At 41.1% G+C, this 24335-nt stretch overlaps 1 protein-coding gene across 4 annotated transcripts in view; it reads left to right on the forward strand.

The window, feature by feature from the left end:
* The window catches only part of KALRN (kalirin RhoGEF kinase), a 452901-nt gene that overhangs the window by 163222 nt on the left and 265344 nt on the right, over positions 1-24335 (forward strand). For all 4 annotated transcript variants that reach the window (XM_082284833.1, XM_082284834.1, XM_082284835.1 and 1 more), the window contains exon 3: positions 5134-5248. In XM_082284833.1, the coding sequence (XP_082140959.1) occupies positions 5134-5248 (115 nt within the window). The remainder of the gene's footprint in view (positions 1-5133; positions 5249-24335) is intronic.

The raw sequence follows: 24335 nt of genomic DNA on the forward strand, positions 1-24335 counted from the left end.
TAATCCTATGTATGACCCTTGCAGCTAATTAGTCTGTCTTGAAGCTGAAGGAGTTTTAGTATAGAAGTCTGCTTGCAGTAAGTCCAGTAGCAAGCAGACTCTCACAGTGAGAGCTCAGCTATGACAGGGAATGTTATTTCAAGACTCTGGATACCAATTCCTTGATACTTTCCTTTCCTAGGAAGTCTGTTAATTAGATTTAGAAATCCAGAGTGTATTGTTTATCACTGTATTGAAGTGCCTGACATCAACTGAGCTCTGTCTGTCTCCTAGTTCTCTTCATTATAATTCATTTTTTCACCATATTTTGGATTGAAATACCTGATGAGGATTATTTCAGCTTCTCTGGAAACTCACTTACAGTCTCAGCAGAGTCTACAACATAAAGATTGATCAGCTTATGATCTACAGGGTCAGATGAAGTGGCGCATTCACTTGAACTGCAGTAGACATCTGAACAGAGGCCAGAGACACTGTGTGCTGCTCCTGCTTCCGTTGCTGGTGTGCTGCAGGGTGTTTGAAAAGGTTCTTGGGAACCTTCACATGCCTGGACATTTGCCTGTCTCTGGTTAATCCTTGTGAATTCATGCTTATGAAGGGAGTGTGAAAGGAAGCAGAGGGTTTAAAACCCTTAAATGTGGATCACTGCAAGCAGGTAAGGATCGTGGTGGAAGGGCTGACAGAACTGGAGAGATGCAGCTTGAAAACAGAGCTTGATAAAATCATTATCTGCTGTATGCAGGAAGCCTGCATTAACGGAAACTGATAATTTCCTGTCCTCAACAGGACTACAAATAGCTGGAATTCCAGTTTATTGTGTATTAACAGGGATGGATGTGCCTCGGGACTTGAGATTGGTAAAGCCTGTACACAGAGTTCATGTCACTAACACTTTGGGGTGGCCAATTTCTTGGCTTACCTGTGGGCATTTGGTTCCACTGTATGCAGAAACATTTGGTCCCACTGGTTAGAGGTGTCATGTTCAGGCAGCTGCCAGAACAGGGATCTTGTCACTGGAGTCTCTTTCCTCTTAGTTGCAGGCTTGACTGAAAAAGTGGTTATCAGAAGGCCACTGACTGTGGTGCTTGCCTGCATGCAGGTTTTCTGAGGTTTCTTTAAGGTTTTCTTTTAATGTGGTATGCATCACGATGCCTTGTGCCATCACTGCAATGTCCCTTGGATGATTTGTGGAGGAAAAAATTATGTGATCCTACTTCTGGGAATAAAACCTGAATTTAGCCATGGGTTCTTATAGGACAGAAGAAAGGGAGATGGGAAGAACTGGCAAGCAAGCCACTGACAGGAAAGGCCATTAGCAAAGGATTTTGTAGGAGAAATGCAAGGCATATATGGCTAAATATTTGTTCTCAGTGTACTTTGTGCCCTGAAGAACATGTGTTTTTCTAACTCTTTTTTTCCAGAGCACTAATAACTAGACCATCTGTTTGCCTCTCTAAATCAGAGCAAAGCTCATGAAAACCCAACTTGAAAAACAGTAAGAAATTATCAGCTGTTTGTTTTAGCATTTAATAACTGTAATTAGCAAACCTAATGACATGTTTGATTATTGCATCCCATTTCTGTGAGTCCAGGGGGAGGCAGGAGATGGGACTTATTGATTAGAGCAACTGAGACTCCTGGCTTCCTTCTACTTTTAATTGTCTTTTAAAACAATGTGCTGAGTAGCTCTCTGAAGACTGCATGTACAATCGATGTGGAGATCATGGCTGACTTGGGGCAAGATTTTTCTCCCTGAGTGGATTAGTAACAAGCAGAGACAGATTCTTAAGCACTGTGAAGCTCTAACACAGTGGATCAAGTCAGAAAACCTCAGTTCTACTCCTGGTTTTTAAGTGACTCACTGTGGGATCTGCGCTAAACTTCTTCCCTTCTCAGTACTTTATTATTCCCCTCAGTAAAAAGATAATAGTAAAGAAAAGCAATGGTATAGACAGAGTCCCTGCACAGCCAATGCCAGAAGATTTTCTTCTCTTTTAGTGCCTGTTGCTACTTCTTAGCAGGCTCTGTTAGAGGAGATGAGCGTCCTTATGTAGGCATCTTTGATGGTGCCAATACCCCCTTTAGTCTGCCTAGAAAAGCTGAGATTTTGGGTTACAAAGTGCAATGAAAATGCAGCATATTATCAGTATTTAAGAGAGTAAACCAGTTACTGAACTCTGCAAATCTGATGGAGAATTAAATATACAGTGGTTAGCTTCAGAAGAAATCTGATGTTTCTTTATACAAGCTCTTGATAAAATTGTAAATTATGTAGGAATTCATAAAAATTAGGGATTTCTCAGTAATTTGGATTGCATGGAGTTGAAGGACACAATTGAAGGATTCTAATATATATGATGTATTTGTAATAATTTCACTCTATTGCTCAAACCCTAGAGCTGAACTTCCATCAGAAATGAGAAACATTTGTCTCTAAACTTAGCCTATCTTATAGGTTATTATATTTTACCCAAGTCTTCTTGTTTTTGTGTGTTGTAAGACTAGAAGGAATCAGTCCAGGCACTTATTTTATCCTTCCATCATCCAGAAACCTCCAACTGGGTCATCATGTAACCTTCCCCCTCCAATGAGAATTAACCCATTTTCTCTGGTCTGTCCTGCTAACTTCTGACCCTGTGCCTGAGCCTTATTTATCCTGCTCCCCTGAGGACAGTTTAGATGAACTGTTGAGGGACAATTTTTATCCTGAAGCAAAGACAGGACAGGAATGTTCTGGATCCTATTTTCTTTTCTGTTGCTGAAATCCTTGAGTTGCTGTTACTAAAAGGGTAAAGAATTTTCTGGCTTAATGTTTTCAGCCTACCAGAATTTACACAGGTTTCTTATTTGTTTATTTTTTAGAGCTCACTTTGGTGGAATGGTAGGTGTTAAAGGGGTCCCTGACTAGAAACACAAGGCTGGGTTTATGAAGCCAAGGTGAATGGGCAGCATCAGTGATTAGTGCTGCTGGGCTGTGGGAAGCTCATGGCCCTTTCCAGGTGTTTCATATCCTGGGAGAGGATTATAAATGTGGGTTTGGATGTCTTCTGATCATAACTCTTGGTGCTTTTCCATGCTGTACAAATATTTAAATAATTGGGAATGGAGGAGAGAGAGCCTGAATGAGTAGCGGGTAGCATGTTCTTCTGGGATGCAGTTCAAGTTAAGGTCTCTGCTTCAGCAAATATCTGGAAGCTTTTGAAAGCCTCAGTTACATCTTGATATGATGGGAAATTTTTCAAAACCTTGAAAAGCTTCTTGGGTCGAAAATATATTTCCTTCCAGCTTTAGTTACTGCATTGGTTACTGTATTTGCTATTCTATAGGCTGGCTTGCTTTTCTGTTGGACACATATCATGCATGATATAATGGTTTGGCATTGATGTGGTGTGTGAAATAATCTCAACAAAGGGAGAATGTACTTAAAATGAGGAAGCTTTTTTTCATAAAAAGGTCTGAAAATTTAAATGAGTTTATTTCCTTGTAAACTGCATCCTTTCTTACATTATGCCCCCATTTTCATGCTATGTGGCAGAGGTGTGGATCTGCCAAGGTGACACTGAATTCCAATGGACCTTCCTCACCTTCATGGTGTAAAGCCAAAGGCAAATAGAAGGCACAGAGATTTGGGTGGAGATTAGAGAGGACAGTTTTTGTACTCCGTATGTACCGCTATCTGCATGAGGGCTCAAAATAAAGATGACATCTGTTGTTTGCCTCTCCATTTGTATCCCTGGACAAATCAGACATGACCTGGTTCCAATGGAGACTTGCACAATGTAGCCCTTCAGGTGTATTGCATCCACTGAAAATCATGGGCATGTGAAGGCTGATGAACAGTGACATGGGGTACCAGTGGCATCTCTGTCTATATAATGAAGTTTGTGTAACAGACTCTGTCTTGTACAGGCAGCAGTGATGTAGAAGACTCTCTAGATAGGTCTTGGCAATTAAAAATTATCTTTATTTTAAGAAAACTTATATATAGTAACAGGAATGTGCCAATAGCACAGCCTGCAGGTGTCCCAAGTTCTTAATGAGAGAGCTCAGTGTAGATCAGTGCCGGAGATGTTCACGTCCTTGTGTAGCTTTTTCTTCTTGTTGGCCAGGTGAATCAGCTCAGAAAGCATGTGGGTTTCCTTTCTCAGAAGTGATATTTCTGTTAAAGGGATTATACTTTCCATTGAGAAGTGCAAACTCATGTGCATTTTTACAGCTTGTTTGTGAGGTCCTTGCAGTTCCATGCTAGCTTTTTGAGCTGTAGTTTAGCTGTAACTTTTTCCTAGATAAGAGTGCAAACGTGTATCTAACAACACACAGTTCCTGGAAAAAATCCTGAGATAATATGTGAAGAAAGAACTAAATATTGAATGATGCACTATATTTCAGTTCCAATCTTCTTAAACTCTATTTACAGGAGAGAATAAAATAAGGTGCTGTAGAATAGATTGTATAGTTCAGGGTAGAGTCATTCCTTTATGGCTAAGCCTTTAGAAAATTTTTGTAAAAGATGAAGGGCCAGACACTGACAGTTTAAAATAAGTGATTTTTAAGACAGGAAAGCTACAGGAAACCCCCCTCCAAACAATTACTCTGATTGCCAGCCACAATTTATAGATAGAAAGCTTAGGAGACATGAACTTCTAATCAAAATTTCATTTTAATGAATGATCTGATAGATCAGAACATTGTGCTGCATAAACGTTACTTGGATACATCCCTTCAAAGTGGCAGGACGCGGTAAACTATCTTGGAATGAATGGTGCAACACACTGAGTAACAGTGAAAAATGCTTTCCCTCTCTTGGTGTTGACCAGTTTAAAACTATCCCCACAGTAGGATTTCATTAGCATTGCCTACTTGGAGTGGCAGCTTAGATTTGATGGGATTAGGTGAAAGAAGAAGTGCTAGTAGCAATTTTCCTTGTGTGAGCTTTTTTTTTTTTTTCTTATATCCCCTGTTTGGAGCTCCAGCAAATGCAAGCCTGTCTTCCTCAATTAGGCAAGTCTGAAAGCTACAACGGGTGTGCAGACTCTTAAATGCGCTGTAATTTATATTTATCAATTTGGTGCACATAGTTTTTTTGACGTGTGCTTCCTGCCTGATTTTCTAACAATCCTTTATTTTCCACAGGTGGCCGTGATAAACGAGGTGGTCCTGTCTTGACCTTCCCAGCCCGCAGCAATCATGACAGAATAAGGCAGGAAGACCTTCGGAAACTTGTGACTTATTTGGCCAGCGTGCCAAGGTAAAGCTAGAAAGAAAACACTTCAAAGCTTAGGGTGGATGGGTGGGTGGGGAACTTGTTCTTGGCAGTTGCTGATTTCCAAGTATTAACATTTAGTACCTTGAGTTCTTGGGGCAGAGGAACAAAAGTGTTCCCTTCCTCCTCCTGTGTGTGCTCCAGTGGTTTTTATGGCACACGTGGTAATGCAGGAGCCCCAGAGCGGGGACAGTGGGAGCAAACCTGGGCTTCAAGCTCCTCACGGCAACGAGGAGCAGCTCTCATTCTCCATGTTTCTATGCAACTGTTTCAGAGGAGTGCAAAGGGGGGAATGCTTAGAGGTCTGCAGTTAAATATAGCAAGCTGGAGAGAGCCTGCTGTCTGTTGTTGCTTTTTACTACCTTGTAGGAGAGATACCTCGGGAGAGCTGGGGTAGGGGACTGTAGTGCTGGGGAAGAGAGAGTGCCTGTACAAGGAGGCAGATCTTGGTGCCCCAGCACTTTCCAAAGATTTCTCCAGGGTGGGGAAGGAACATGGGTGGACTCAGGAGGAAACTTTCAAAGAAAGCCGTTTCAAATTGTTCTGAATGTAAACCACCACCTTTCCCCGCATTAGTCTCTGTGGCTCTCTTCCAACAAGCAAGTCCCCATCCTTTTCCCAGGGATGCTGGAGGAAAGGTGTGTTGCCAGAGCATATTTATTTTTTCAAGCTTTGGGAGATCATTTATAGGGCTCAGTGCCCAGATAGGTATTTCTGATCCAGCCTTAGAGAGTATGAGATTACATATGCCCTCATCCACCTTCCTTTTCCTGTTTTTAAGCTTGCCAAATATCCTTGCCCAAAAAGTACTGCACCAGCTATTGAGGTGAGCGTTACCCCAGGGCAGGTGAGGGACTGAGAAGGGATGCTCAGGGTTGTAGGAACACATCCTGTTCCACCCAGGAGCTCCTCTCTTTTAAACCCCCAGAACATGAGCTGTTACACAATTGCATGTTTTGGCAAAGAGTGTGAAGTTAAGACATGACGAGCAGGTGGGTTGGCTGCATCTAGAAGTCAAGAGGTAAGGGTCTTTGAAATGCACTCGGTTCCCTAAACGTGCAGTGTGCAGAGGACAAAGGTTGTGTTTGGTATGGTAGAGGGTTAAGGGCTGTTTGGAGACTTAATCACCTGGCTGCAGAGCAAGTGGCAAATGCAGCTGTGTGTACCAGATCTGCCAGGGCTTGTTTCCTGGAAGTTGTAAGTCCTCTGGTGATGCACTTTTTGCTCTGTTGGACTTTCAGTTGTCAAGGTTTTATTAATAAGCTGAGTCTCCCCACCCCCCTCATTTTATCCTCTAGCCAGCTCCATTTTCAGCCATATTGTGAGAGAGATTACAGACATGCTGCAGGGCTGGGGAGCAGTAGGTCACTCCCTGGGAGTGTGTGCCCCAGAGCTCGGTAATTCCCCCCAGCTGCTGCAGTAATGAAACTGGTCCCCTACATCTTACCATTTTTTGCATGGTTGCAGGTATGAAGATATGACATTGCTTTGGGTTGCAAGCAGTTGCAGAGCAAAAATTACTTTCTAACATGTCAACCTTTTCTATTAATTGCTCTTCCCTCATGGAGGTGGCAGTAATAGATACATCCCTTCTGCTCCCCACTGTCATACAACTGAATCAATTAGCTCAGTTTTTGATGCTGCTTTTGGTTGCCTCACTCTGGATCAGAGCAGCAGTGATTTTTCTCTGATGATACAGAACCTGGGGTCAGAGGTATGTGCTGAAGGAGCCAATATAAGACCTGGATGCCTGTCTCTCTAGAAACGTTAAAAAAGCATTCTCCTCCTGGTGGTCACTAGAAGGCCTTGTTCTGTCCTGGTGTGTGAAGCCTTTGGAGATGTCTCTCTAGTTATACTGGAGAATATCCCTTCCTCTGTGGTACAATCTCCTGTCATGAAAATGTGCCCAGCAGTGAGGGGCTTCCCAAGTATCCTTGCAGATTGGACCTCTGGAGGTATTAACTGGAGTACTCTTTCCTTCTTGGGATATTTGCACATTGAGAGGTGTGGAGCAGAAAGCAGCAAGAATGATCAGAGGTCTTGAAAAAGTGGCCTGTCAAGGAAGGATTAAAAGCGTAGAGGTTGTTCAGTTGTAGAGAGTGAAAAGGGTCTGTGCAAGTATGTTGTGATTCTGCGAAAGGAGAGCGTTTGTAGGGTGAAGGCAAACAAATGTGTTACACTGAAGCAAGTGAAGATTAGGCTGGATATGAGGAAAAGATTTGTAATGGATTCCCATTAGCACTATAAGTCATCTAATTTTTTTCTTAGATCTTTCTATTGCTGTATAGACAAGCCTCTGGAATTGATATAAACGTTATGGAGAGGGTATGGTAGATCAGGAGGTTATTTCTCCCAGTTCCTCCTAGTCCTGTTTTGTCTGGTGCAACAGCTGTGAACTCACTGCTGTAGGAGGGAAATGTGACCACAAACTTCATGGGCTTGGCACATGGGATTGTGTAACCTATGTGGTGTAAGGAGACACTGAAAACTCATTTTCCCTAAACGTTTTGTTCACTTTAACAAGGGCAAGCAGCAAGCAGAGCTTTCAAACTTATGTTTTGGAAACAAATATATGGAAGGAACAGTTGGAATTCCTATCGCTGACTCTCAGTTCATGTTTATTCCAAGATGAGTGCTGTAGTTACTAACTGCATCAGCCATCCACCAAAATAAACAATGTCATTAGCAGAGACTCTGAGCAGGATGTCAGAAGAAACTGCTCTGATGTTGAGTGCTAAAAGGGGAAGAGTTTTTTGTGGTAGCTGAAAAACTAAAAATTCTTTGGGAAAAAGAGCCTGTAATTTATCATATTGACACCAGGATAATAATTCTTTCTTTATTCTCGGTGCATTGGTTTCTGAGTGAGACAGATTGCTCTCCACGTTGATACTATCTGTCACTTAACCCTTGTTTTATATCTTAATGGAGGGGGCAGAGGTGGCGCAGTGCTGGGAGCTTGGAGCAGGTATGAGATTGGTGATGAAATGTGATGACAGATTAGGGTAAGTGAAACCAGGGTCTTGCTAGCAGTTTTCAAAGTTTCTGATTCAGCTTTCTGCAGTTCCTTCTTCAAAACCAGAATAATAATGTGGGCTCTCTGAAAGCAGCTATGTGTGCTTGAGTTAGAGCAGAATAGTGAGGGCTTTCATGCAGCTGGGAGCCACAGTCAGGCAGGTGCCTGCAGGCAGTGGGGTTTCCTGTGTGGCTGAGGATTACTGCCTGGGGGTGAAGATCTAGGAACACAGCTTGTTCCTATCCCAAAATGGTAACTTTTCAGTCCATAGTGCCTGGGGTAATTTAAAGCTCCTGGAAGGTTCAAAAGCCTGATCTTGCAGTTTTGGGTAGGAGGAGGAGGTTGTGAGTGGGTATCCTGACACTATAAAATAATGTGCTCCTGCTTTGGTGCCCTACCTTGGTTCTTTCAGGCATATCACAAGGTCCTTTTCTTTAAACAGTGCCACTGTAATTAGTTACTAAGAAACGAAGATGCTATTCATTAGATATAATGATAATTGCCACAGATGCCAAGTTTCTACTACTCTGCCATTTTCTGCTTGGTTTACATTTGCACTAATGCTTTCTGGGTAGGCGAAGCTGTATTTCTTGTGACTCAGGATAGCTTCTATTTACATGCAAATTTAAATGGATGCAATGTTTAGAAATTTGGAGGGCGTGGCTGAATCTAGGATAACATGTTGTTTATGATCAGTGGAGCTGAGGGAGAATTTTCTGGCCTTGCTGAGGATTTTATATTTTAACACCACTGCAGTGCCATCTATTCCAGTAGACTGAGCTTTGATTTATATGTGTGTAAATGAAACTAGCACCAGGCCAATCTCCTCTGCAAGCCCTTTGGAATTAGGAATTAAGTTATGTGTAGGCTATAGGAGGATAAAAAGGAGACAGAATATTATTAGCCTGAGTTATCTCCTCGAATGGTGAAGCAATACGACGAAGGAAATGTTCTCTGTCAGCTATAGTGAACCTTCCAGCTGAACACATCAATCTGTTCTGGAGCCAAGATAAGCAATCTTCGGTGCTCTCTGCAGAGCGGAAACCCGAGATGCCTCAGGGACCTGTGTTTTTAAAGACATCTACTTTTTATTTGTCCTCTGTTCAAAAAGCTGCTCAAATGTTTCCCTGTTCTGAGGGACATCCAGGGCTCATAACAGCAGCAAAGTGTTTCCAAGGGCCAGCCTTGTGTGTTTGAACAGCTCCTCAGAACTGCCCAAGCTTGATGAGAGGTGCTAGGAACAGTAAAACAACTGAAGTGCCCCTAATAATTAGTTCAGTGACTGGGGCTTTGTAAAATTAGAAGAACAATACAGGGAATGGCAAAATGTAGCAATACTCACCCACTCTTGGATTTATTTTAAGCTCTTCTCCAGTGACCTGTGGTACTGCGTATATTAGCTCCTCTGACCGGGAGTAGTGTGAAACTCATTTTGTTGATTGATAGGAATTAAACCCTAGAGCTCTGCTTTTTGTTATGTGATCTTAGCACAGAAGGAGCTTTTGAGGACTTTTTTTTTTTTTTCCCTGGAGGCTATTGTAGATCTACAAAAATAACCATCTATTTAAAAAATAACACCATGGACTTCATACTAATTTTAGTAACTAAATATCTGGTGCCATCGATAAGATAATTATTCTACCATACACATGTACCAAAATACAGCAGTAAAAAATGTGGTGGAACTAATGAGCCTAATGGAGATTTAGTATTCTGATATAATCTGAAAAATAATTGTAAGGTATTTTGGAGAAAGGGGTTCATTGGAAGTAAATAACTGATATGAGTACTGGTGAATTTAAGAGTGTTTTGCCATTCTGTAGCCAGTTCAAATCCAGCCTCTACCACATGTGGTATTGGTGTGTGATGTTTTTATCACTCTGTTAGGGATTGGGGGACTTCTGTTGAAGTAGTGGTGTTCTTACCTTGTCTTATTAAAAGGCTGCTGAGCTCACTGCTCTGTGTTGCTTTCTGTGTCCTCTTACTGACCACCTCACGGCCAAGTAACTTGTTCACTGCTTGTTGGAAATCAGCACTTCAAAAGGGGATCTCTGATTTCCTTCTAGCTGTGTTAATAACCTGTTGAGGCATTTTATTCCTAGATGAGTGGATGCTGGCTATAATTGATGTTGAAATTCTGCAGCGTCTACAGCTGCAACCTTGGAAACTCCCATTTACCAGAAGCTGTTAGAAAATGTGGACTTCCTAGAAGTGCAGAGGGAGTGACAAGGGCTGTCAGAGCCTGGGGAGCAGGAGTTAGGAGAAAAGATTGAAGGTGTTGGGGATGCTTACGTTAGAGAGGGAAAATAAAGTGATGTGGTAAAATGCACTCTGCAAGCCTGAGCTAATATAAACAATTTAGTCTCAGCGCACATGAAAAATGGGGAAAAAAAAGAAAGTGAAAAAAAAATCACAGATTGAAGAACTGAAGCAGGTTTCTGTATCCTCCCCATCTTGGAGACCCTGTTAAGAGGTGTGTCAGGAGGTACCCAGGTCTCATCACTCCTGTCTTGCATCAGAGGCATGAAAACAAGTCACTCCAGCTTTTGTGACACTGTTTTGTATAAAGATGTGGGGTTTTCAAACAAATACACAATTTTAATTTCCTTTGTTTGTTTTTAAATGAACACAAACCTGGGGGGGGGGGGGTGGGGTGGGATTTGGTCTTGGTTTCCAAATTACTTCCTCCTTTCACTGCCTGTTGCTGTTTTTCTGGATAGTGTGAGGTCCAATCTTGCACAGCTTTGGACCTAAAGCAGATACCCTCTATTCCTCTGCCCTCTGTGCGAGCTGAGAGTGCTCTCTGAGTGATTCCAGCCTGGTTACCTGCTGAGCCCTGTTCTACTGTTCAGCTCCATAAGAGTGCAAGTGTTTTCAGACTGGTTTTGTGATAAGCAGCACAAATAGCATGATACAGAGGTTTGCAGTTGGTGTACTGCGAACTGCACAGCTCATGTAGCCTTTTCCCTCTAAAGACTAATAAAAGGCACTGTAAGCTGGGCTCTGCATCTCATTTCTAGCAGTGATCATCGATATGGGTCTAACAGAAGTTTCTCTATTGTGAAATAGAAGCAAATGGGATTAAGTTAATGTTAATATTGAAACAAGCTCATGAAGATTTCATTATCTTTCTATTTATTATTCTTGTTTCAGAATGTGAGTTTGGCAATTGAAATAAATAAAATAAAGGTTGGTGTTCTCTCAAGAGTGAATTCCTTATTTAAAGTAAACTCCTTAAAGTACTTACAAAGGGATTTGCAAAGTATTTTCTAAGTTGTTTATCTTGTATCCAAACATTTTGTACTGTTCTGGAAGACCTGAAAATCTTACTGGTTCTTTTTGCCCACTAAATTCTACAATATTTCTTTATTCTTAAGTATAGCTTGCTCCATTTAATTATATTTTAATTGTATTCCAATAAATAATTGAAGTTACTGATTGCCACATGCAGAGAAACTAGGATTTCAACTTGTCATTGTGTTTTTAAGCATTGTATTCAACACTCAACATCTGCTTAATTTTAGACTATAAATCTGCAAATGAAAACAGTTAATATGAAGGAATCCCTCCTTTATTATGTCTGAATTATTTCCAAGGCAATTGTTCTATTTTACAGTGTAGGGGAGGGAGTTCAGTTCACTCTTACTGCCAACCATGCAGACTCATGCTGAGATTTCAAAGTCATATTGGGTTCTTTCTGGTTCATCTAACGTCTCCAGCACAAATTCAGGGTGGTTAATAATTTGAAGATTTAGGATTGCAGAGAGCACTACAGGCCAAGTTTAACATATGAGGGAAATGCACAGGTCTGGAGGAGAAGTTCCCTTTCCTGGCACTGGGCTGTTTCCATCCCAGTGGGAGCTCAGTCATACCTTCTTCAGTGGAGTCAGTGGATAGGGCTGGTGGAGGGAACGCATCCAATGAAATAAAAGGTCACTGTTTTACTTTGTGCTCTTCCCAGGCTGCAACAGTAAGCACCTCTACCCAGTTCAGGTCCAATGACTTTTGGTTTGACTGGTCTGGCCTTTATTGCTTCAGCCCTGCTCTCCCAGCTGCAGAGCATTTCTCCTTCCCACAGGCAGTGAGTTCAGGCTGCAAGTTCAGAGCAGCCACAAGGATGGAAGGGAGTGGATTCCCAGCCACAGCTCTTGCAGCACCACCACACCTGGCTTCTCTCTTTCTTACTGGGAGAGGAGCAATGCTGTTAAAACCCTCTAAGCACAGTAAGAGATGCCTGTGGCAGTGCTTCCTGCTAAAGCCAGGGCCAAGGGGACCTGGAGACCACTACCTCCTACATGGGTGGTGATTCTATGCAGTAACATCAGCTGAGCCTTCTCAAGGTTTGTCAAGGGTCTGAGCTTTGCCAAGGCCCTGAGAAAACCTCAGATGTCTTCTCAGGGGAGCCTCAGGGCTGCTCAGCTTCCCTGCAGGGGCTGTGAGGTGCTGGTTTTGGGTCTCTCACACAAGATGGGTGCCTGTCCTTTGCAGCCACTGCCCATGTTGCTATATTTCTGTTAGCAATGATGTAGGTAGTACCTCACTGCATTGCCAACAGAGGATTCTGGCTGGGAAGGATTCTGCTTGGATTTCTCCAAATCTGGAGCAAACAGCAAAACAACTCCCCTCACAGTGCATGCCACCACTGGTGGGACACAGGAGCCACCATGGCCTAGTGACACCCAGTGGTTCTGGTGGGGCCTGGGGCCTGATCCCATCCCCTGAGTTGTCTCATGTAGAGCTGTGCTGCACACTCTGCTTTTTGAGCTCTGTCCAGGCCCTCAGTCTGGCGATTAGATCAGCATTGTTCCTCCTCCTAAATGGCTTTTGCATGTTGGTTGTACCAGCATCTGCTGCCTGGAGGCAGGAGTTGAGGTGATGGAGAAAAGGCAGAAACTTGTAAACTATGATATATCCTGCACCCATTCTCTGGTGAGGGAGCGGGTACCACAGGCTGCTATAAATTTTATTCAGAGCATCATTTTCTCCATCCTCTTCCTCAATGGCTCTGACAAGTCTTTTGTGAGTCTCTGCAGCACACCTCCCCATGCTGCCCTCTCTGGCCTTGGCCATGCTAGTGCTGGTGTAAAGCTCTTGCATGTTCCTCATGGGCCTTTTAACCATCAGAACTGTGGCTTCACCATGCTCCAAGAGGTCCAGGCAGCAGTGACTGGGAGGATTCCTCAGAGAAGGCAGGCTTGTGCTAATGTGAGCAGTAATTCAGAAGAGCTAAAATTAGCAGACAGAGAGGTTTTGTGGGAGCGTCTTGCTGGCAGCAGAGCTGGCACAGGCTGCGCACAGTTCCCTCCTGAAGCTGTCAGCAGCCGTCAGTGGAATATGCAGCAGTTCAGCCAATCCTAAATTTTCTTTTAGGTGATCTCTTTCCTACAGTTTTTGCAGAGACTGTAAAATAGTTTTTGTCTCATTCCACTATGGATGCTTGTGTTCCTCATCAGTAACTCCAGTATGTGCTATATCCTTTTCACTATTAGAAATTATTACTATTTGGAAGTGGCTTATGCCATCTCTTCATGGATGTCATTAGAAGCAGGAAAACAACTGCTGTGCTTTGCAGTCTATTTTGTAATGGGCATATTGTGCAAGGTATCTCAATGTCCATGGAAAGCTCTTCTAAACGCCCATGGAGAATGGATGAGATCTTTGCTGTGTGCCAGTATGAAGCAAGTAATGGGAGATGCAGAAGTGGAGTCGTCTCAGCCTAGACAGCCTGATTGTTATCCTCATTGGATGCATGGAGGTGTTGGGGATGCTGCTCCAAACTCTGGGTTCCCCAGTGCACTGCTCGGGTAGGACTGAGGATATGTTTTCAGGAATATATTTTTAGCTGTATCTCCAAATGAATGATAAAAAGCTGATGCCATCATGCTGTCTGTCAGTCACTGTTAAACCAAATCTGTCAGGGAAAATGTTGAAGAATATTAAATTTCTACAAATGTAATGAGAATAGACAGCTGCATCAAGGAAAGAGACCTAATTAGTGTACACAGAGAGGGGAAGGTGGTCTGAAGTCAGCCCTTCTTAGAGACTGGAGGTGTGGGGGTATCTCTAGATCATGTAAGAGGCACATTTGTTATTAACCATTAGAGAATCAATGTGCAAACCGCTACCAAGGGTTTGGCAGTTCTCATGCTCGTAAAAGCACGTGCTAGTTTATGGTATTAGAAAATTTGATCATATTAAGACAAAACAATGACCAATTCACGGTAACATGTGGGATTGAGCAGGATAGCATGGAAAGTATGGCTTGGGACTGGCAAAATTTTTCTCCAAGGTTGGGATGCTCAGTTCCCTGCTGTTTGCAAAGGGAATTGGTATCCAAGTTTGGTAGACAGTTGTAAATCTCATCAATGGTTTCTTCTCGTTTTCCACAAGGTGTTCCTAACCAAGTCTGTGGTGTTTTATGTCTTCCTTGTGGATCCTGGCACAGCTTCAGAGTTCCCTGTGGATCCTGAAGCACTGCATGTAGCAAAACATAATTGTAACTCTATGGTGTGAGACTGCTGGGGTACTTAGATTAAGAGAAAAAAGAGAGAAAGAAATACTTTAATACAAAGTAAAATCATAAATAAGAAAAATAATTCTAGACTGTCTCCCCCCAGGAAAAGGCAGCAGAGTGTAATTCAGACATGCTTTTGGTTTGGCAAACGTTGTCTGGTCAGCAACGTGTGCCACAGTGTACTTTTCTGCTATTAACAGGGGAGGATTCGTTTCCCTGACTGTGTACACAGGGCTTTATTTTATGTCTAACTTTAAAGAGAAACTGTAGTCTCTCGAGAATTTTCCAGTGATGTAATATTTTAGAAAGATCCTTTGTGGTATTTCACCAACAAGGCAAAGCACCAAAACAGCTTTCCCTTGTCCTGCAACTGTTTTCAGGGAAATGTTCCACCTCTTAAACATGCCCACACTACAGTGCAAACAAGAGAAAGCAGGAACCTGCTGTAAGCTCCATGCTGTATTTACAAGGGACATCTTTGCTGAATGGTCCTTTTGGTTAAAGTCATTGAATAGAAATTGTAATAGAGCATGGGCTTTGTAGAATAATTGCATCCCTCTCCAAAAATCATAGCAGCAGTAGTCCATCTCCAGCCAGATTCAGGCTGCTTTCATATGCCTTTCCTGTCCCTTTCCCCTGTTTCACACAAGAAAAAATTGACAGTTTCTAATATTAATGCTGTGCTATTAGAAAACTTTCACTAGAAGGATAAGTTAAGTTTTATAGTTTGTTTATTTATTTGAGGGTCTGCCAAGCCAAATGCTTGTGCTGTTGTTGTTGTCATTGAGGATTGAACAGATACTACTTTTTGAAGTTTAGTTTGAAAGAATTACTAATTAAAAGTACTTTTTGCTTGGTATAATTCAGCCCTTCTTCCTCCACTACTCCTAAACAAGTTATTAAGTGTACACATTTAAGGAATAGAAATAATGTGGATACCAATACAGCATTAATACAGAGATGGGTGGGATCCTTGGCAGGAACTTGATGACATTTTAAAATGCACATTGTACTCATATATGGGCTGTGATACTGTGGAATTCTGGGAGGGATTTTCAAATTTTCCTTGTATGTTGCCATTCTGCAAGGCATGGTTCATGGCTTTGATGTTCTTGAGGGACAATCTGCAAAACCCTTAGTGTCAGGTCAAGAGGGAATCCTGTGTTCTGAAGTGCTGTTGCATGGTATTAAGCTGCTCCATGGGCAAAAATCACATTCCACTGGGAATAAAAAGAGTTTTTTATACCTTAGAGAACTCCCAATGGGCTTCCTGTACATGTGCCATCTACTATGCACCTACACTTTGAATGTCACATGGAAAAGGCATGCACACTACCTACACACTACACAGTCGTGGTGGATGGAGACCACTATTTGTTAAATTATACTGCTATAAACTATATGTCTAAATTAGTTTCCCATCATTTCTCATTATTTGCATGTTAATTTAATGCTAGTGAAAAATTAGCTACAAGCAAGGTAGGCTTCTGGTACTGATTACTGTTCTCTCTTGGCAAACGACCAACAACATCCCTGGTTAAAATTATTTAGGAGGTCTCTTCTATCTTAGTCTTCTGTGATTCAGCAGTTGACTTCCCTAGAGGCCAAAGTCCTCTGTTAATGCAGCAATGCAAATTTTTTCCTTCCATTGCTTTTCTGCTGTGAGTCAATCCTAACTGGAGACTAAAATTGCATTTTCATTTCAGTAGACTTAGCAGCTCTGCTTAGACCACCAACTAAGGACAATGTTTATTAGCAGCTCTGTTCATGTGTTTTGTTAATTTTATAGACAGTAATCAGATGGAGCCTCAGGTTTAATTTAGGCCACCCATTTAGGTCACATGCTGGAACCTGGAACATCAGGGAAGACACACAGTCAGAGCTTCCTGAATTTTAGTTCAGGACTCAACAGAGAGTTATTTTCTCCCTTGGTTTAACTGCATAATCTGTATTTACCAGTCCATACAGGAGACATCTCGTAAATGTTTGGGAAACCATATTAGCTGATATTCCAACATCCTCAAGATGGAAAACCCTAAGTGGTTTTATTATAGATAAAATACTGCATGAGGCAGAAGTACACATTCCTTTAATAGTGTGCACCGATTAGACCTCTAATTTCTGGGAAGCAGGGTCTTAAAGCTGCCTTTCCCAGTACTGAATTGGGAGCACTGTGTAAGAAATTAGCCGTGTACTGTGTCGCTGCCTGATCTTAGAAAATGCACTTGGAAAACCTGTCTCGTTATGAAATGTACCATTTTGCCATGCAGCAATTCCAGGGAGTGGAAGAAGAATTTAGGGGACAACAGTAATCCCAAAGGTGCCCAATTAACTAATGGGTGATCTTGCACATAGGAGGCATGTCTGAAAAAGCTTCCTTGTTAATAAACTGTTAGTCTAAGAATTATTCAAATAGGCAATATGTTCTTTTTCCTTAAGACCTCTGTTTTTCTTTTGTTCTAAAGACATAACTAAACTCTTAGAACACTGATTAATCACATCCAATGCTGTGGTTATGTCCCCTAATTTCTCCATTCTTCTCTTTCTACAACATTTGTCATTTAGTTCAGAAACTGCATCTGGAGAAGCAAACATTTCTGGGATCACAGATTAGTTAAGATTTTGCTCCCCACTGGAGATTTGTGGGTAGGAGCTGCAATTCCATTCCAAAATCTAATTAAAAGTCAGGTACATAGGAAAGCAGTGAAAAATCTTACCCATAGGAAGAATGTCTGGGAGCTCTGCTTTGTTAATGACCTGTTAGACTAGGAATCAAATACACAAGCAGTATGTGCAGTTTTTTTAGGGTTTTATCCCTCTCTGTTCACAAGGCAAAACTCAACTGTTACATCGTTCCACTCTTACCAGACTTACTGGAAATCTCAGTTTCTCTTTAATTTCCAGAACAGCCACCCCAATGATTTTGCAGTGTCTGATTGTAAACTGTAGGTGACATGGAAATAGGGTCAGGTAAAAATATTTCCTGGGATTTTCATTTAGGAATGAATTCTGTAGTACGCTTCACCACAGTAGTTTTAGGGACTGTTAAATTTTGTCTGTGTGTGTTAGCATCAGCAGCACTTGCCTGATGACTTGTTGGGCACAACTAATTATATGAAAAAGGCATAAATTTTTGTTCAGTAAAATCCACTCAATACCTTTGAGAAAGAGGCTACTTGAGAATCCACCTGCTCTAACTTGGACACTAGGTTTAGAAATGTTCACCTTAGCAAATAAGATGCTAGTTGTCCTCATTATAGATTTTTTACATTCCCTGGGGCACTTGCAAAATTAAAGCAGACACTTTTGAATAAGGTAAAGAAAGTGGAGCAATATGAATTGAATGAATGTACTGGATACAGTACCAGTGCAGAGCTGTCTTGATCTCCATTTCTGGGCTTTTGAAATTGCTGACAAGTATTTCCAGAAGCTGAAGTCCATTTTGTTAATACTGTGCTCACATTGCCCTTTTAGAGGCAACTGACTTATAATTGTTTTTACAATGAAAGCATATTTTTTCTCATTTTTTGTAGGAGAATACAAATGCACAAAGAACTTTAACTGTGTTCATGCTGCCTTGAAAAGATGCCAGAAGTCAAATGTGTAATTAGGGATTCTATTAAAAGTCTAATTCCTACACCTGTGAACATTTTTTTGGCACATAGCTTTTTGAGTCATTGCTTTCCTTTTTGTATTTCTTATTCTCTTGGCCAAGAAGTAAGTTCCTTTTCAGAGGAAATTGTCATAGATCTTCTGGCATGTGATTTATTCTTTGTCAAAGTCCAGTTTTGGTTTTGAGTGAAATACTCTAAAGCATAGTATTAGACCCTGTTTTATTTAACACCTGATTACTCATGGCAAAGCTCTTTAAAATCTCTCATAAGATGTTACATTTTAAGATGATACAACAGGTTATGTCAGCATTCCTATAATGTAGGTTTTTTTCTTGCAGTGGTAAAATTGAATGTTTCTATTGCTGGGACACTGTTCTATGTCACACAGGTTCAAATATTGGTGAAGTTCTAACACAGTTGTGATAAGCCATTTCAGGCAGATAGGGCAGAGAGAAGAGCAACAAAATCATTATCATCAGGATTTTTTGGTGTGGATTTTAAGGTAGTTGGGAACAAATTATTATATTAGGTAATTTTATGAGTTAGTCTCAATTGATTTATCAAACCATTAGTTCTTCCAGGCTACAGCTGACTTCAACAGAATCTGAATGAACTGGAAATATATATCTGCTCTGCAAACAGAATTAAGCAACAAATGCATCTCATGATAACAGACTAGAGAGGATTTTTCTAGGCAGCCATTACCAAGCTCTCAGACTTTTCCACAAGTCTCCTACGTCTTAAGACAGAATAAAGATATTTATTCATTGTGTAAATTGCCAGGGGCATAAGAAGGAAATCATTGAGGTGGAAACAGGCATTCACCATGTCTGCTCTTAGTCCCAAATGAAAGGAAGATATCAATACTTTTTCAGGCTAACACATTAATTTACTATGATAAAATTGGAAATTGATGCAAGAGGTCAACCAAAGCAGTAAAAGGCCTGCCTGGCCTGCAGGCTTCTACTTACTGTGTCTTTTTTCTAATTTTTGTTTAAGTACTGTGATCCTCCTCCAGAAAAGCAGTCAAATATGATCATAAGTCCATCCATATCCAGCAAGTGTAAACATGTGCTTCATGCACCATCTTAATTGCTTAATCAAGCTCCTTCTATTGTGAGGGACAACCATACATACAGGAACCAGATGGAAGATATTTTTATCAGATGGGCCATAGGACTAAAGAAACATGGTCATTGAACATTGCTGTCCTTAAAAACCCCAGTGTTAGGATACAACTGCATCCATGCAACATGCCCACCATGTGATGATTCAGGCAGCAATCACTGTCATAAACCCGGACTTGATCTTACCTCCCTCTTCAGATATCAACAACCTGAGCTTGCTTAAGGGAAATAAGCACACACTGCTAGTTATTTTAGAAGAGTTTATATTAAAGAAGGTTGAAACAGTTCTTTACATTTGGAATCAGGGTTGGCTTTTTTTAGGGTCATTAGTTTTGTGGATGATTTTAGCAGTTTGGATAACATCACTCTCATAAGAGACCAGTGCAGTATTCTTTTTGTTTTCAAGTGGTAAGAAAAAGTCTATTTGAGCTGTTTTTCAAGCATGTCATAGCAACAGAGGTTTTAACTTGTTTTCCTTAGTTTTATGTCATAAAGCACTTTGAATTATGTACTAAACTAGTGCTTCTGTGGGTTCTACATCAAATCCCCAGTAGTTGTGCTTTTGCAGTCTTTTCCACTGTAAGCTTTGAGTAGTTTGATTATGCTGTGATCACTGCTTTTACTCCACACAATACAAAAAGAGTAAAATCCTTGATTATAATTGCAGGCCAGCTACTTGCTCAGTCCTAACTGACAGCCTGAATTGTGCAGCATGGCCATCAAAATGGGCAAGAGCTTATGTGAATAATTCATGGCTTTGACAAGTGGTGTGTCTGCAGCTTTGGTGGCAAAATTAGCAGCAGTGAAATAGTTAAGAATTCTGGTATTTAGGCTGCCAGAATTGGGTTTTCAGTTAACACCCCAATAAGATGGAGAGTGCAAGTTCATGTTCTAGTCTTAATGTTTCTTCCACTGACTGCAGACTCAGCAAGACAAATGTGCATTAGTTTATATTGTCAAGGCTATCTTTGCAAGCAGATGGGCTAGAAATCTAATTTAAAAACCCAAAAGCTTTGATTCTGGCAAAAAAATAGAAAAGTCGGTGGAACAACCCTAAATCCTCTGAATTAAATGGGTGTTCTAGGTCAATGTTGTTCTATTGTTCCACTTTATAAATAAAATATGAAGGGCTCTGCTTTCACATAGACCCATAAATGTGCTCATTTATGAGTTTAATAAAGCATGTGTATTCAGTACAATTAGATAAGCATATGTATGGAGCAATAAATGATTCCTATATAAAATCAGCACACGTGTAACAGAGAATATATCCCAGTATGGATAAATAAGCACATGCTTAGATTATTAACTGATCTCTTTTAAGCTTTTGTAAATTAATCATGAGGCAATTTGCAATTTTTCTGCAATTCTGGATCCTCCCTGTGTCTGAAGATGTGGTAAATATAATACATTCCATGGAAGAATGCAGTGGCATTTTTCAATAAAGCAAAGTGTGGTAGCACACACAGGAAGGGGGTGAATAACCCAGCGAGGTTCACCTGACTCAATCTCATCCCTTGGACTACAGTGCTCCAGCCAGGTCTAAAAAATGCATAAACCGTGAAGCCATAATTGCAAGGAAAATAGCTGCATATATTTGTATTATCTCAGTATCAGGGAGTCACACGTCATCAGCTTTTCTTAAACTGGGGGATGTGTCCAGTGTGAGGCTAGGGGTTTGCAGAGCAGTTGTGGTTTCTATTGATTCTCGTCAGTTGTTTTCTGGTGGGGAGGGGAGGGGGTAACTATGGTGGTTCAGCTTGCTACAGAAACCCACTGCATTACGCCCATTTCTGCACAGGATGTTATACTGGCATTAGTTTAACTCACAGGTAGGAAACCTGTTAGTCTAGTGGAGTAGATGTGTGTTTGATGTGCCTCTTCCAGGTCAAATGAGTGGCTCAGTATTAGGGAAATATCCTTAGGTGCAGTATTTCAAGAATCTGCTCTCCCTGATTTACATTACCGTGGGCTTGCCGACATCTACAATAAATAGTAATTTTTCTGACTAGCTGATTCCTGTCATTACTATCCTGGCATATGTTAATTTATCAATATAATTTTCAGGCCTGTCAACAGGAAAAGCACCACCTGGGGTATGTAGTTCTTGAGATGAATAGGTTGATGTTCTTTCACATGTGGCACTTGTAGATGGATTTGCCAGTGAAGTTTTATTGTGCTTGTGATAGAGAAGCAATATAGCTAATAGGGAAAAAGGAGCAGGCAGTTGAAACCAGGCAATCACTTTTCAGAGCATTTATCTGAACCTGCTTCAGCTGATAATACAGTTCCTCTGGTTTTTCCAATTAGAGGTGACTGATAGGTGGTAGAGGTACTGATAGAGAACTGAAATTATTTACAACCGTGATGAAAGTTCAGGATTGTAAGGGAAGCAACATTTAAACTGCATTGCCATGACAGCAATGTGTGAGTTCCTGGCCGTGTGGGACACTGCTGTAGGGTGATGGACTGTGAACCTGAGGAGACCACACACTGGCACCTGAGGAGCTCAGTCTCCTGCAAAGGTGACAGCATCTGAGGCTGGAGAAATACTTCAAGTGATCTTGGGAAGACACTCAGAGAATGTTAGCTCAGAGGCTGACTCAGCTGGAGTTTGCATATTTATTCCCAGGATTTTGACTGTTGGATTCATTTTTGCTTTCCAGAAGCTTTTTTAGATCCAGCTTTCTCACTCTGGGTGTCAACGGTATCTTTGAGGTCTTCTAATGCCTTTGAAATTCTGAGTTACCAACCTGTTTGTGCTCAGTCAGCTCCAGTGATTTTGATCTCTCCCACATTTATGTCTCCACACGTGAAAAGGGATGATACCTCACATCCAGTGGCTTCATTGGCACAGCTTAGCCCCTCTTGCTAGACACACTGAGAGAGCCTGGCCTTGCTAGGAGACAGAATCAGAATAAATTGGACATAAGCTAGAGGTTTTGGAGCTGGGTTGGGAACAGCACATCAGTTTCCTCTGTCTCTTGAGGACTCTGTAAAAAGGACTTTTTCTGCTCTCAATGCCATCGTGGTAGCTTTTTGAAAGAATGAGTAAAGTCTGCTGTATAAAGGAATACACAAAAATTGATTTTACAAGTGTCTCTTACAAGACAGATTGATTTTGTAGCTTCAGAGCAAGTCCTCTGGATGTAATACAACAGGCAGTCTTCACCCAGCCTGGCATGGCAGGAAGCATCTATCTGATAAGTGAACTATTTTAGGTAAATCATTGTGCCTACAAAGACCTGCTTTGTTTGTATATGGGTGGAGTTCAAAAAAAAAAAAAAAAAAAAGAGTACCACTAATTTATTAGTCATGGACAGTCCTCATTGTCCAACCTGGGGAAAAAAGAGGCGTCAGTTTTTAATTGTGCAACTCTAAAGAGAACTGAAATTCCTTTATAGTATCAAACCAGACCCACAGCAGGGACCACAGAGTGCTTCTGGCATGGAGTACTCAACCTTTCCTCCTAACAGATACACTGGAATTCAGTGCTTGCCCCTATTTTGTGTGTGGATTCTGGCCAAAATCCTGTAAGTCTTAAGGAATAGTTATACCATTATTGCTTAGAAGACATAAAGTGCAAAGCAAATCTCGTGCTGAACTCTGCACTGCAAATGGGCAGAAGCTAAGTTACTTAGTTGTGGAAGAATCTGCTATTTTGAAGTGCAAATTTTTAAATGAGGAAAAATCCAAAAGATCTAGAAATTTCCCACAAATGTAGCTCTGAAATGTTATGGCAGTCAAAATACTTTGATAAAATTCAAAGTTTTTGTACTCTTCTTTTCTGAGTAGACTGATCCAAAAAAGGAACAAAATGAAAAAAAAAAAATTTCATCTGAAAAGGGTTAAACAGAATATTTTGCTGTTATAAAAGCTTTTTTTCAAATTCAGCAATACTTTAATGAGAACCTGCTCTAATAATGAAATATCTTATTTTGAATTGATATGTAACATCTCATCTTTTCTCCCTAGTTCCTTATTTTAATTACAGTTCTATAAACGGGTGTGCCTTGCTCTCTTGCACTGTCAGGAGCAGGGTGTGGGAACTGACGAGTGCTTACTGCAAGAGATGTCAGTACTATGTAGAAAAAGTGATTTTACTGTCTTTGAAGAGGGGTTTTTTCCTATTATCATCTATGAGCTCAGTAGAGCCCTGGATCAAATGTGCAAGTCCCAGAGTGGTTATACCTGCCTGCATCAGGAAGGAATTTGGCATTGTGTCTGCCTGTGGACATTACTGGATTTTACCAGGTGCTGCTGTTGACTGTCTAGACCTACATTAATCATTCTTTGCATGAGTTGAACATGTTTGCAGGCTTCTTTATACTACTAAAGGTCTTTCCCCTCTGGGTTTCTCTGCCTCCCACAACGCATTTCAAGGAAATGTATGTATTTGCAATCTGGAGGCTTTCCACTCCAGGGTGACCCTGTTTATGGCGCTGACTGGAATTCCTGGAGCTGTTCACCCTGCTCCATTCACTCACTTGTTAAGTCACTGATGTTGTGAACTGATAAATTAGGATGCTGTGTCTAGGACCCCAAGCACTCATTGCCCAGATGAAGTATCCCTTTCCTCGTGTGAAAATCTGGCAGTGCTGACCATAGACTAAACTTCATAGTGACAGCATGTGAAATGGCCTTCACAGTCTCCTTGCCTGAACTGCAAAAAAACCTCAAAGTGCAAGCAGAAAGATCCATTTATTTTCTGAATCTTAGTAGTCTGGCTGTTCTAAGCACAGCCATATATTTATTTATATGTCTATTTCTCCTCTGGAAATCCAATGGATTTGAATCTTCAAAC

Source organism: Coloeus monedula, assembly GCF_965178545.1.
Source record: "Coloeus monedula genome assembly, chromosome: 7".
NCBI lineage: Eukaryota > Metazoa > Chordata > Aves > Passeriformes > Corvidae > Coloeus > Coloeus monedula.